Source organism: Heliangelus exortis, chromosome 6 (assembly GCF_036169615.1).
Source record: "Heliangelus exortis chromosome 6, bHelExo1.hap1, whole genome shotgun sequence".
Taxonomy (NCBI): domain Eukaryota; kingdom Metazoa; phylum Chordata; class Aves; order Apodiformes; family Trochilidae; genus Heliangelus; species Heliangelus exortis.
This window is the reverse complement of record NC_092427.1, coordinates 6,775,309-6,790,047: the sequence shown is the minus strand read 5'-3', so window position 1 is coordinate 6,790,047 and position 14,739 is coordinate 6,775,309. Positions and strand designations below refer to the sequence as shown.

The window sequence follows — 14,739 nt, the reverse complement described above, 5'->3', positions numbered from 1 at the left end:
GATACTTGAAAAGCAAACTGCAGAAATTTGTTGCTGTCTTAAGCTGCTCCCTCACTCTACTATGAGGTTATCAGTCTGTGCCCTGGAATTTTGTTATATAGTGATTAGCCATGCCTTCATTTGTTTTATTGTTTAGCTGGGGGGGTGAGGGCATAGGTGACAAGATCATACCAATCTTTGTTTGCAATGAGAGGGATTTGAGCAAGTGCTTTGTTTGCTTTATTTAATCCAGATGTAAGTGCACATTTCCATAATGAGTTTTAAAAATAGATGGCAAAAGACTGGAAATTTCTGCCAGACTGAACTAGCTAATTAATTCCTCCATTCTCTGAAATGCTTCTTATACTTTTTAAAAAATAAAATAAAATAAATAAAATAAAATAGTGTTCTCTCACATTGCTAATGGAAATGACTGACTCAAATCAAACTTTTAACCTTAAAAGTTTTGCTCCTTGGGTTTGATTCCTCTATATTCCTGCACTTACATTTTTCTTACCATAGTTCAGAGATCTTGTTCTATGACAACACCTTCAAAATTCACTTTCTGAAGCTGTGTCATGGTGTGGTCCTCATGGAGAGGTAAAGGGGGAAAGGCTGGGTGTACTGGAAGCCCTTCCTTAGGATAAATCCTATTTTTTTTTAACCTGCATTCGAGAACCAGAGTTTTGATATGAGGGTTATAGAAAATGGCACTGCTTCCTGCCAAATTTTGTGGAAAAGCAGATAATTTTGAACCCAAATAATCTCCAAGGACTGGGGGTTTTCTGGGCTTGGTATCTGCTTCCTTAGGAAGAAAAATACATGCATGTACATCAAGATGCAAACTATTATATCATCCTCTGTAAAATAGCTGGATGAGCATGCCTAAGAACCCTCCCTTCTCCTGAGCTCTGAGTGGGAGCTCAGAGGTTTCAATATTACAGTGTAAAGAAATGCTGGGGATCCCCCACAGTAACTGAAGGACACTTTACTTTCAGATTCTCAAGTTTAAGCTCCAAATTTTGATGGAACTTGGCATCACAGCAAAGTGGCCATCCCTACAACCTGGCAGCCTGCATACTTCCCAGCAGGTTCTGCACTGTACTCCTTTTACAAGAGTAAGGCTTGCCCTGCTCAAACACTATAAATAATTAAGCAAGCACGGCCCTCCCCACTGAGTCACTTTTCCTTGAAAACAAAAGTTTTTCAATAAATTTTCTCTCTTTCCCCTTATTACATTAGATACCTTGCTACAGGTATCTGAATTCTTGGGATGTTGGTGTGAAAACCTATTAGCAAATAAGAAATATGCACAGCTCAACTTGTTCTGCTGGACTGGACTCAGCTGAGTGAGGGGAGGCACCCAAAGCAAAGCCAGCCTCCTGCTTGGCTGGGCTGCACACTCAGATCCCCAGTTCTGCAACAGGACTACGCTGAAACACTGCTGCAAGTGCTGCCCTTCACCAACCACCTTCTTCTCTGAGGCTGCTCAGACAAAAACAAAAATGTACTTTCATGGTTTGATTAAAAACTCAGGTTCAAGTTTTACTAACATTGAAGTTGGAGGCTAATTTTAGTGCAATTAGCTGGATTAAACATTACATTTAAATTGCAAATAACTAATAACCTTAATGTTGGAGAACTCAGACTTTAATAAAATGTTAGGTTTTGCTTATAAGACACAAATATAAGGAAGGGGGTTTGTAATTCTGACATTTTTAAAATTATATATATATATATATCTCCTTAAGCATTCCCATTCTTTCCCTGCTTACAGCCATCATCTCATTTTTATTGCATGCTAAATAAAGCTTCCTATTTACTTTGCAGTTTTGTTGGAGAAACTACCTTACTCTGAGAAGAATTAATACATATGATGGAATTACATAAATCCAGCTTGAGTTCATGTGCCAGGGCTCCTACCTTTATTCCACAAGATACTTAAACATGAGTTGCCATGGAGTTTTGGCATGAGGAGCAACTGGTATGCCTCAAAATGGGACTGTTAACTGTTTGACCTTTGAAGATTACTGTGATGTTAGGATTTCTCTTATACTGGCATAATGCTCTGTAACTGTTATGTGAAATTATACCTACAAAATCTATTAATAAAGATTTTTGCCAGAAGTTTTATTTTCTCCTTGCTTTTATGAAGTTCAGACCAACTCTTTGAAGTCAGGCTGCTGGAATAAAATAAAGTTTGAAGGCTATTTAAGTAACTGAAAGTTTTTGCACTCTGGGGAAAGTTGGTTTTATATAAAACTTAGATCTTCCTTCTTTCCTTTTTGTAAAACACTAATTTTCATGTTTCTGCTGGCACTAAAGTCAGAGTCTTGAATTCTTGAGAGCTGTAGGGCTGATTTTAACTACACCTCTTCCTATAGCCTAGGTGCTCACAAAGGTAAGAGATTAACCACATTTTGGTTTCTACAGTCTCGTTCCCCTGAGATATCAAATTTGAAAAATACTTTTTTTCACTAGCTAAAAATATTTTTAAAGGCCCATCTAGCTAAATAAAAGCTCTGCTACATTTTATGACAATATGGTTACATGGTTTGGGGGTCCTATGAGATTATCACAGGCACACTTAGTGACTCATCTGCAAGTTAGAGTAGAGCTTCCTGCAGAGCCTTCAGAGCTTTCAGCATCTGCAATGCTTTCTGCCCATGGCATACATTCCATAGGCTTTTACAGACAAACTGGCATTCCAACTTACCTTGCCTGTCACCTACCAGTGATGGTGATATGTGGTTTTGTCTCTGAAAGTCTCTCCAAATACAACAAACCATGGCCCTATGCACAGGAACACCCAGTCCAATGAGCACTGATAGTGCAAAAATGTTACTTTAATCATACTGCTATCTAAAAGCAGATTCCCTTTATACAATTGCTCTCCAGTAATTTCTTCTGTGTCTTTTAAGTCCAATTGCTTCACGAGTGGAAATTTTTTAACAAGGAGAATGTATAGTCATTTGGCAAAGGTTTTGAAAAATTCACTGTCTTCCTTTCACAAAGGGATGGTCCAGCAGCTGCAGAGCAGAAGGGCGTTCATGTTGATCCCTGCATTGAGGGTTTGAAAAATCAGTGCATCAAATGAATATGCATGCCTGTGATGCAACTGCATCTAAACGCATCTTTCATTTCAATTTTCAGTTCTAAATCAACCTACCTGGTTAAGCAGGCACGCACAAAATCCACTGCAGTGCCGGAGAATCGATCAGGCAGGGAAGGCATCAGTCCCCTGTGGGCCCCGATATAGAACATGGCTGCTATCCTATCCATGGATGCCAGGGGTGGTTTTCCTGTTGCCATCTCAAACACGGTGCAGCCAAGGCTCCAGATGTCTGATTTCCTCCCATATCCAGATTCATTTATGACTTCTGGGGCCATCCAGTAGGGAGTCCCATGCACTGACTTGAGCGTCTCGCTCTGTGTCCCGCTGAGGCTCACCCAAGCTAAACGCCGGGCACAGCCAAAGTCAATCAGCTTGATTACACCATTTGGCATCAGCATAACATTGTTGCCTTTGATATCTCTATGTACCACACAATTGTCATGCAAATAAGAGACCCCTTGCAGGATTTGTTTTGTATATTTACAAAGGACGATTTCCGGCAATGGGCCGAAACGATTGATAATACTGGAAATGGAGCCACCAGGAACAAACTCCATGAAAATGCTTAAAATGTTGTCTTCCAGACAAGTTCCTAAATAAGTTACAATATTGACATGCTTCAATGTCTTCAAAAGATCAACTTCCTCGTGAAACTTCTGATACTCCTTTTCTGTAGTGAGTTGATCTGATGTACCCAAAACAACCTGTTTGACAGCTATTAATTGTCCCTGGCTTGTCAGACCACAGTATACCTGCAACAAAACCAGCATTATTAAAATGAAACACGAAATAAAACTGAGTCTTTACTTATTTTTAAATAGTAACTTTGTGTTTGTCATGTTTCACCTGTCAGTCTATAACCCAAAATATTTCAGACAACAGTCAGTTAGGAGGAACAATGTAACTCAAAAGGCCACCAATGCAGCTCAACATACTCAGACATAACTTACTGTGCCATAGGCTCCCTTTCCAAGGATTTCACCTCTTGTCCACATGATGGGATCTTTGTTAATTACACTGCTTCCTGGTAATTTAGCAGATTCCTCAAACTTTTGCAGGTCGCTTTCTTCATTTAATGCCAAAAAGGCTTTACTGTAGCTCTGCTTGAAAGATGATGGTCCATGCGGGAGAAAGCAGGGAGAAAAAGAAAGGTTTCATATTATAGTTACTTTTTTTATAAGGAGTAATTTTTACCTGGCATGATTCTTCACTATAGATTTATTTTGATTTATTATATACGTGTGTATATACACACACATACACTCATTGCTCAGCTCATCAGCACAATTGCTGTACCAAGTAAGACTATGCAGATAATTTAAGCATCACAATGGAGCACAAGCAGAAGATTATGGCATGACATCTTTCTTTCCATTGACAGAAGACAGACAGATATCTGCTTAATTTTCTCTGTCTGTTTTTTTTTTTGTTTATTTGTTTGTTGGTTTTTTTTGGTTTTTTTTTTTTGGTTTTTTTTTGTCACATAGGTACAGTGAAGGATGAATTTTACTTGCTCTAAGTAACATATATAGGAGAAGCAGTACTGGTAGATAAGCACTTTTGTAGGTGAGGGCTCTTAACTGACTTGGAGGCCAGAATCTAAGCTTTCTGAGATTTAAATTTTGATTAAACCTGAATTAAACAGCCCTAAGTCTTCCTGATAAGACAACACTTGTAGTTCATACCTAGTATAGTATCTGGTTGCTCTCAGACATCCAAGGAAGTTGCCCTTCTGTATATACAAGTACCATTTGTAGTGTCTTCTCATATCCCTTAGGTGGCAAGATCTCAAGAGCTTTGCCCTCCCCCAGCACCTTTTTATACATGCTCATCAGTTAAAATAGCCTCTCCTTTTTATTCACTACAATTTCTCAGTTTATCTTGACCCACCAGAATATAAGCCTTGGTAGCTACTCCTGTCATGCTTTAGTTAATCATCTGGCTTGTGTCCTGACATGCAGTCCCTAACATGGGTATCTTCAGCTGAGCACTGGAAGAATCAGTAGGCCTAAGGAAAAAAAACTTTATCATTAATGAGCCCATATTTCCCATCTCTCATCCAAACTTGTTTTGAAGCATCTCTCAAAGGAGCTAGCAACTTACAAGAAATCCCTTTTACCTTCTCTAGAAGATTATTTACTACTGCTCCACTTCCATCCATCATATTTTCTTCTTTAGCGTGTGTATTTTGCATTTTAGGACCTGTATTTTTTGTTCCTGAAGAGTTGATGTCTTTTTCTTCAAGCATTAGCAACTCTTCAGCCAGACAACAAAGCAACTCATCAGTCACATCTTTATTATTTGCCCAGGACAAAAGGTTTTGATTTGTCTGGAAACTGGGGCTTGTAATATTTTTTCTCTGAATCACTGAAGGCTGAATCAATTCATTTGCCAAACTGCTGTTTTGAGGTGTGTCTGCCCAGTTTAGGTTTTTTGTCAGGGAAATGTCCATGACATCTAAAATGGGCAATGCTTCATATTTATTTATAGACTTGAAGGAGGTCTGGTCTTTGCAGTCATCCTCATTCACCATGCACTGAGGTGCACAAGTGTGCTGGTCTGTTGTCAGCAAACTGCTGCTTGGAGCAACACATTCTCTGTAGCCACTGTTACTGAACTGAAGCAGATTCTGGCTACAGGTAGCAGCTCCCTGATTGTTGGGTATATCCTGACTACCTAAAGTCTGCTCCAAAGAAACTTCTTTAATACTTGTTAGGTTTGAATTTGGAAAAAAATTCTTTTGCTTAGTTGATGGTGAAAGGTCTTCTAAAACTGCAAGCTGGTGACCTGTATGTTCATGACAGAAAGTCATGCTCCTTGAAGGGTTTATTTGAAAGTCTGAATCAGAAGTTATTACATTATCTTCTGCTGTGTTGCTGTCACCCAATTCAGCACTTTGGTCCTTTGTAATGAAACTTTTCTGCTTCTTAGTGCCAGGTATGGTCTTCTTTGGCTTCAGATATGTTCTCTTCTGAGTGTTTCTTACTCGGCTGCTCTCTCTACCTTTGCTGCAGGTAGGTCTGCAGGTGCCAGCAGTGCATCTCATAGATGGAGCAGAACAAACATCTCTGTAAAATCTGCTCTCACATTGATCAAGCTCACGTGTGTGGGAATAGACAGGGGTTCCAAACATCTCATAAATTCCTGGGCCTTTGTCATTTGAGTAGATTTTCTCAAACATGTCGCTGTATTTCAGATCTACAAAACCTGAAGCAGACTGTGCATGTGGTAGAGACAGTGGGGTAGCAGAGTTCTTTAAGATAACCGAATTTCTGCAACGGCAGGAGAAACTTTGTTTTTTAAGTTTCTGAGCACTCTGAGCAGAATGCTCTTTGTCTGCTCGAGGGTTTTTTTTTTGACACCTCAGGGAAGTCACAGCTGCCACATGTGGCAGTTCCAAAGATGGAAATATCTGACTTTTGGTGTTGCATTTTGTGGCAACCTCATCAGAAACAATTAAGCCTTCAGAAATCTTTATCTTGCTGCTCATTTTAGATTTTAATGAATATTTATTTCTGTTCATGCTTATCTTACTTTTTTCATTTTCTCTGCGAGCAAGAATGTTGAAGCTCTGAGTAACATGAGGAGGGAGGCTCCGAATGACAGACTTTTTTGTGGCAGGTTGTTTAGCAAAGTTTGGTTGCCTGCCTGGTCCTTGTTCAGAAAATGTAACATGAACAACAGGTACAAGCTCACTTTGGTCTTTTGAAGTTACCTCTGACAGGGCTTCCTTTTCCTTTTCAAATCCAACGAGACAAAGAGTATTTTCTGTCTGTTTTCCACAAGGATCTTGCACTTCTGCTCTGGGAATTTCTGCAGCTACAGAATGATTTTCTAAGGCCTCTATCACTTCATTTTCAGAGGAAGAATCTAAATCATGATAGTCAAGCAAAAAGTTTGTACTCTCAGCATCTTCATGTTTCCTGTAATCCAGTATCTCTGTAGCATTTCCTTCTTCTAGACCAGTTCTACAGCAATTCTCTGCTCTTTCTTTATTGCCAGCTCTTGAGGCATCTCCATTGCTTGACATTGCAAATGTTGTCTGAGATGCAAATATTCCACAGTTTATCAGGGCATTACCTGAGCTCAAGTACAGGTGACTGTCATCACAGAAACTGGCGTGGGTCATAAGATCTGCCTTCTTAAAAGCCACTGAAACCTGATACTTCACCTGCTCACTCTTTTCAGTATTGGCAGCTACATCAGCTTCCTTCCATTTTAAGTTGCTTTGAATTTCTTCTTTCTTGTTTCTGGGATGTTCACAAGAGTTCCTCATGCTGAAGTAGAACAGGTCTTTCACTGGAGCAAACTTATCAGAAACAGTGGCCAGAATCAGGTCTGATGATTTTTCAGTGTGCCTTTTTAACAGATTGTCTAACTCATACTGATAAAATTTAGTAGCTGGTTTTGTAGGCTGAGGAATACAGTTCATAATACCCAAAATACTGCTGATCTTCATGGTTTCATGGAGAATATTATCCTCTAGAGGAGAAAGATGAATTGTTCTTACGGGCTGAAATGTCACTGGTGGCAAATGAAACTGCAATTTCCATAAAAATCATTAATAATGTGCTATACAACAGATGCAGGTGAAATCTAACAACTCAAAACAAAGTTGATAATGCAAAAAAAAAAGAAAATTATTATTCCTTAACATATTCCCACATATATACTAATATGAAATGTAATATCAAAACCCTGAGAAAATACATTCATTTTCTCACCATCTCTACATGAATTTTCTCACATCCAGAATGATTTCAAAGTATTTCATAGTACAGGAAGTGGGAACCTATAAGGCACAAGTAATTCTCCATGTCTTAAAACTACTGAGCTTTGTCCACACATGCAAATCATGTTGTCAGGATTTTACTATGTCTTATGCCACACAGCATGTTTGCTACAGGAACTCAAAGGTCGGTCAGTGGCTTCATGTGCCAAAGTTTCTTTCTTGCTGTGCATTCTCACTGGCTGAGTGTCACCCTCATGCTGATATTTCAAGTATTTTTATGTAACCCTCCGAAGTGTGCTGACACCAATGATTGCATTCCTAATGGGATTAGTTTTCATATAAGCAATTTTTAAAAAGCAAAAGCTAGATTATTGTAACAGAAAGCTATTTTATCCATTGAGCAATCAATTCTTACAAATTATTTAAATTATTTATAGGTTTCAAAAGACACCATTATAAATCTAAACATACAGATCTTCCATTGTTTAGTGTAGTCTTATCAAATTCCATAAACCATGTTACATGTTTTACACAAACCATTTAGCTCAGAGTTTTAAGTACACTGGAACACAGCACAGTCTGCACTTCACTTTCAGTAAAGTTAAATGGATAGCTCCCTAAAAGACATTTTTACATGGCAGCTAACACAGAAGTCTGTTGTGTGTACATTATAATTCCTTCCTGTTTCCTTCTCTTCTGATGCCAACAGTTGAAAAGTACTGTATATCTTTGAAAGAATACAAATCTGAACATTTTATTACTTTGTTCTGATTATTCAGATGAACTGTGAGAATAATTAAAAAAAATAGTATTTCTGTTCTTTATAGGAAAGGGAGAAAAAATAAGCTTGAGTATACTGTATATATTTATGCAAATGAATACAATAGAAATTATCACAGTCATATGCTCTTAGTAACCATCTGCATGTCTATATTAAACATCAGTTTGCAATATGCAGGAATTTTTTGTTTGCATTCCAAGGGCAAACTGAGATTTGAATGTGCCAGAAAAAAACACGTGTGCTGGATTGAAATTTACAGTTCTGAAGGCTTTGTCTCATCTGCATGGCATTAATATGAATGCCCATTTTATCCCAAATGACATGCCTTTATAAATCATCAGAACTTAAGACATGAAGTAAAGCTGTATTGAAACACACAGAGGTCAACAACATTATTTTTCTTAAACATTACTCTCCATTTGCAATATTTTTTCCATAGCCCTTTTTATGATCTTCTGTCATACCTCTTGCTATTACTTCTATACTATGAGTCAGGTCTTTAGTGCAAAGGGCTATTAATTAATAAACATAAAGACCAAATTCTCTTTTTTCTAAAACAGTACATTTGATCTCTTGCAACTTCTGAGGCCCACGTGTGTGGGGATGAAGCCCTGATACAGGTAAATTGGCCATCTTGTTTGTAAGTATGAGAGTTTTGTCAGGAATTCTATTTACCCTTATCACAAAATTGAATTTCATCTAAAATGTTTAATATACAGGCTGTGCATACTTTAAATTAACTTATATGTGCCTATTTTAAAAGGTTTGATATAGCTTTGAACTTCTAATCCTTTACTCCCCCAAACCCCTGATGTAACATCTTACTGACACAAACTGCTACAACATGAAGATTTGCTGACACACACACACATATAAAATATATGTAAAAATACTTCAAGTTCATCCAGAAAACTGAAGACTAAGCAGAGGAAACTCCCTACACTTCTTTTGTATTGCCATTTTTAAGGTTTTGAAAGCATATAATACTTTTGATGGTGTTCAGTTTTATACATAATACCAGCTTACCTTGGATTTCTTGCTCCTGGTTTCTAACATTGTTATTGTTAACCCTTAAAAATCAAAACAAATAAAATGTTAATTTGATAGTCTTAAACAGACTGCCATTTCATATATAAATTAATTTCAAGCTGTAGGGTTCTGGGGACCAAGAATCTGTCTGTTGTGTGGTTGCAGAGCTATGGTATAAATCTGCTATGCAATAAAAAAGTTGTAAGTTGAAGTGCAATTGTGACATTGAAATTTACAAATGAATTTTCTATAGAAAACTATAAAATATGATAATTTTAAAATAACAATTTAAGCCACCATTTATCCTCTATTTCAGATATTTTTAACTTCAATACGTAGCTAGTAGATATTGCAAACATGAGGAAAAAAGTGAGATGCCATCATGACCCCACTCCAGCTACAGAGAATTACACTTCACATTCTGTGGGCTCAGTTTCATTACACAGAGTAACAGGACTGGTGAAGTTTGTCATTCCTTCCTCTTATTGCCTTCATTCTGCAAACAGACCCAGATATCACTAAAGAAGAGGGTCCATATGGCTACAGTCTACTTTACATTTGGAAATCAAACAAACATAAAGACCAAGATTAAAGAAAAAGGACTTGCAATTTTTGATTTAATAATTTTTGATCTAAGTAGATAAGCAGTATAAAACTTTATTTAAAGTTGTGACTTTTAAAATGGAACTTACTTTGTTGTGTTTGTCCTTTTATTATCTGAGAACCGTTTATATCCAGAAATGGTTTTGAAATGTTGGATTCTGGGCACGAGGCCTGTAGCAGAAAGCTGAAGTCAAAGCCATGCCCTACATTCTCTTTCTTCAGGAAGAAAGGCAAAGGAGTGTGATGTCTCATCTGTAATGCTGACTGCTTTTTACTGGGAAAACATGGCATTTGCTGATCTGGCCAGGGTTTGGATGTTGGTGCTATAGATCTAAAAGGCAAAACCAAACAAATAAACAAAACAAAACACAGTGTGAAAGTAAGTGGAAGGAGCCTACAGAGTTCAAATAATCACATGACTGGGGAATAGGGTGAACAAGAAGTTTGTAAGATCAAAGAATTACAAAGTATGTTTTCTTTCTTGGTCCATCTGGGGAGTTGTGGCTCTCCCTGGATGGCAATGCCAGAGACTGACAACAAGTGAGAAAGGATGACAAACAATGTAAACCAAAAACAAGCTTGGAAAAACATTGTTCACCTTTTCCTCCTTGACAAAAACTGATTACTTCCAGTATCTATTTTTTATTAATCATTAGAAAAGGGTGTCAGAAGAATTCTGAAGACCAGATGTGCCTTTGTTATTTATAAAATATGTTGTGATCTGCCTGAAAGAATAGAGACTGTGTGGATAAGCCTCAGACTTCTTTCACCTGGCTTCTGTATAATGAAAAATTTAAATGTGGGAAAAGATAAATAATGTCCCTGAAAAGAGGTACAAAACAGGGCCTAAATTAATCTTAAAGCTGTATGCAAGATAATTGTGTTTTTAATAGTCAAATCATGATGTAAAACCTTGTGTTTTTCACATTGCATCAAATAACTTGTTCATTCAGTGCAATATCCTGCCTCCAAGCAATAGCTGTTAATTGACATTGGGAAGACAGAAGCACCACACAACATAAACAACCTGTATAACATCTGGCACTAAGGAAATGTTTTTTTACTCACAGACTATTATCTGCTTTGTCTCCATTTTTGCATATTCAACAGCGAAATAAATATTAATATTACCAACCTGTTTTTTTCAAGAGCTTTGCATGACTGATGCATTTCTTTCATTATCTTATCTGCATTTGGAAGAGCAACATTTCCACAGCCTGCAACAATACATTAGCATTTGTATAAAAGCAGTGTAATCCACTGACCAGTAACACAATGCAAATGCAGTAATTTGGGGGCATTAAATCATTAGTACAAAGAAATACAGAAAGTAACTGTTAGAACAAAAAAATAACATCTTTAAAAATTCCATTTACAACTCCTGTTTTGGTAGAACATAATATAAATATAAATATAAATATAAATATAAATATAAATATAAATATAAATATAAATATAAATATAAATATAAATATAAATATAAATATAAATATTGATAGAAACTCTAGAAAAGCACAGCTTTTTAAAATAGGGAAGGTATTAAAACCAAAACAAATCTCAGGGGTTTCAAAAGTGGAAAATAATTCTGAGTTTTACTCAAATACTTTGTGGTTGCTTGGCTTTGACAAGCAGACAGATTTCAAGTTAATATTGTCCCTTTTCTTCTTCAGATCCCACATGTTACATATATATATATATACATACATACATATATATATATATATATATATATATATATATATATATATATATATATAAAAACTTTGGTTAGTTTACCTTCTTTGCTTCTCCTCCTATGTTGTTGGTTGTCAGACATGCTGTCCTTAGATGTGTTAAGGTCTGGACCCCTGGAAAAATGTTTCGTTAATTGTTTTCCAATTCACATGTACCAAGAAGTACATTATATTTAATTATTTCAGATACATAATTAAGACAAAAGCACTTGAAATTATTTAAAACATTATTAAACTTAACTTCCAATGCCCTGTCCTGTGAATACACTGAAGGAAACAGTTCAGACAGTTTTTATTTCTAGAAACTCAACAGGTGTTAAGTTGAGTAAGACATGAAAGCTGTCTGTATTATTTTGCTAATTAGTCAATAGCAGAGCTACACACCATAAATTTCTCGTCTTCTATGAGAATATATGAGCTCTCCACACCTATACAAGAGGCTTGAAAGAGATTTCCATCAGGATTCCCATACAAAGCTCAGATATCTCTAAAGATCAGTTTTTCTAACATTGAATCATTCCATTTGAAGATTAACTCATCCATAAATAATCTCTTCCATATTTAAAGCTATGAAATATTTCTAACTTCAGGCAGAAACAGAAGGAAGAATGTTCCTTGTGAGTACTTATACCTTCTGTTTTCAGCTTAATATAGTAGGAGTGTTTTTTGATCTACAAACCCAGAATAGCCAAGTCAAACAATAAAGCATTTGAAAAAGCTGATCCCAGTAAATTACAACAGCAACCATTTTATCTCTTTGGCACATTTATTTTCTACACCTGTGTCCAGTGAACTGTGTCCAGAAAGAGTCAAGCACAGAGCAACAAAGATGATAAAGGGACTGGAGCATCTCCCTTGTGAGGAAAGGCTGAGGGAGCTGGGGCTCTTCAGCTGGGAGGTGACCGAGGGGCAACCTCATCAATGTTTACAAAAATGTGGGTGTCAGGATGGAGCCAGACTCTGCTCAGGGATGCCCAATGATAGGGCAAAGGGTAATGGATGCAAATTGGAGCATATGTAAACATAAGAAAAAGCTTTTTCACTGTGAGGGTGACAAAACACTGGATCAGGCTGCCCAGGGAGGTTGTGGAGTCTGCTTCTCTGAAGATGATCCAAACCTACCAGGATGTGTTCCTGGTAGGTCCTGCTCTGGCAGGGGGTTTGGACTCAATGATCTCTTGAGGTCCCTTCCAACCCCTAACATTCTGTGATTTATTGTTAACAATGTTAACAATTGTATGCAGAGGTAACAGTAGACAGATAGGTGCTTGTCCAAACTGACAGCCAAATCATAGTGTATGAAGCAGGTTGTATGAAAGTAGTTCAGTTGCAGTGAAATTTAATTCTACAGTTCTTGCAGAGAATAACACGCTCAAGGAAACTCAGACATCTGGAAAGTCATAATCAATTCCATAAGGAATGATCCAATTTCAAAGTCACTACAGAGGTCAGTGGTCTTTGTGGCTTTTGTTGGATTCAGTAGCATTTTTCCACCCATTACTGCTAGTCAGGAAAAGAATTAAGCTTTTGTTACTGATTCCATTAGCTAAAAATATTATTTGGAAGCATGTGGCAACTTTCCAAAGAGACTGATGCATTTATCCTACATTAAACTATTTTTATAACAAATTTAAGTAAAACTTTTTATCTGAGAAATGTGCATTATTTTACACCTATGTAGCAGCACTATATAACAGCTAGACACCAGACAGTACTGTCATTCTTAGTTTACAGAAGAGGAAACAGACAGAGAAAAATTGAATGACCTATAGCTGAGGAGCAAGGTCATCCCATGCAGAAGAAGCTACAGAAGCCAGCACTCTTGATTTCTCATTCTTATGCTAAATACCAGATAATCCATCAAAATATTTATCCTATTATATTAGGCTGCTAGGAGCCACATTAGGTGGTGAACTTCTGACTGCACTTTTGGGGAGACACACAAAGACCCTTTCAGATTAGTTACTGAAAAGGTTCTATAAAAAGGCATAAGCAGTATCTTACCTGCTGCTTCAGTAGCCACGTGTAAAAGAGGCACAGCAACCCAGAAAGAGCATTTTTAGCTCACAGTTGTGTTTCTTGGCTGGACAGGAAGCAATCCAAACAGTAATTACATAGAGTTGGATTTATTTTCGGCATGTTTTTCTGACTGCACGTAGTCCGAGGCAGGCAGAGGCAGCTCCTGCTACACGAGGCTGCTGAGTTTACACCATGTTGCCGAGGTAACTCCCCACACACACCTCTGGGGGGGGGGAGCATTTTGTTTGAGGTTTTCAATTCAAGGAGCACTACTGACCCGTGAAAGCAAACACAGACGAGGTAAAGCTCTGATCACGAAGCACTTTCCCAGCACCCTAAGCAAAGCGTGTTTGTCACTTCTGCTTACCTACACTTTTTATAGCTACACTATTTTATTTTATACACTTTTTATATACCTACAGTTTTTATAGCTGCATCATTTTGACTTCGCAGTCAGTCCTCTCACCTCAACACTCCCTCTTACCTATGAAGATTAATTACATTACCTCTGCCTCCCTCCAGGCAGTCTTAAACAACAGACTACAAGCGTAATTGGTAATTTTTTTTAAAGAAAATAAAAAAAGCTGAGGTCTAGCCGGGCTCAGGATGAATTGAGAGGGTGTTGAAGGGAAGTTTGCTGGATGACAGAAGGCCTTCGACGCTGCACTTGAGGACACGGAGCAGGAACAGAACCACGGGGGGGGAGGGGGGTACCGCTCATTCTGCTTTGTCTTGGGCTGGGCCGGGG

At 37.5% G+C, this 14,739-nt stretch overlaps 1 protein-coding gene across 3 annotated transcripts; it reads right to left on the bottom strand.

Moving 5' to 3' along the window:
- Positions 1–2,452: 2,452 nt before the first annotated feature.
- Positions 2,453–14,361, bottom strand: MAP3K19 (mitogen-activated protein kinase kinase kinase 19). 3 transcript variants are annotated; one of them, XM_071746461.1, is made up of 9 exons: positions 13,977–14,361; positions 12,016–12,086; positions 11,375–11,456; positions 10,329–10,570; positions 9,634–9,677; positions 5,214–7,634; positions 4,045–4,197; positions 3,149–3,846; positions 2,453–3,039 (listed from the first exon to the last, which is right to left on the bottom strand). In XM_071746461.1, the coding sequence occupies exons 2-9, from the start codon at positions 12,053–12,055 to the stop codon at positions 2,973–2,975; spliced, it is 3,747 nt and encodes a 1,248-aa protein (XP_071602562.1). In that variant the 5' UTR covers positions 12,056–12,086; positions 13,977–14,361; the 3' UTR covers positions 2,453–2,972. The 3 variants fall into 3 exon arrangements, with proteins under 3 accessions (XP_071602562.1, XP_071602563.1, XP_071602564.1); XM_071746462.1 differs by having other exon boundaries at positions 4,045–4,194; XM_071746463.1 differs by lacking the exons at positions 10,329–10,570; positions 12,016–12,086; positions 13,977–14,361 and having other exon boundaries at positions 11,375–11,458.
- Positions 14,362–14,739: the final 378 nt, after the last annotated feature.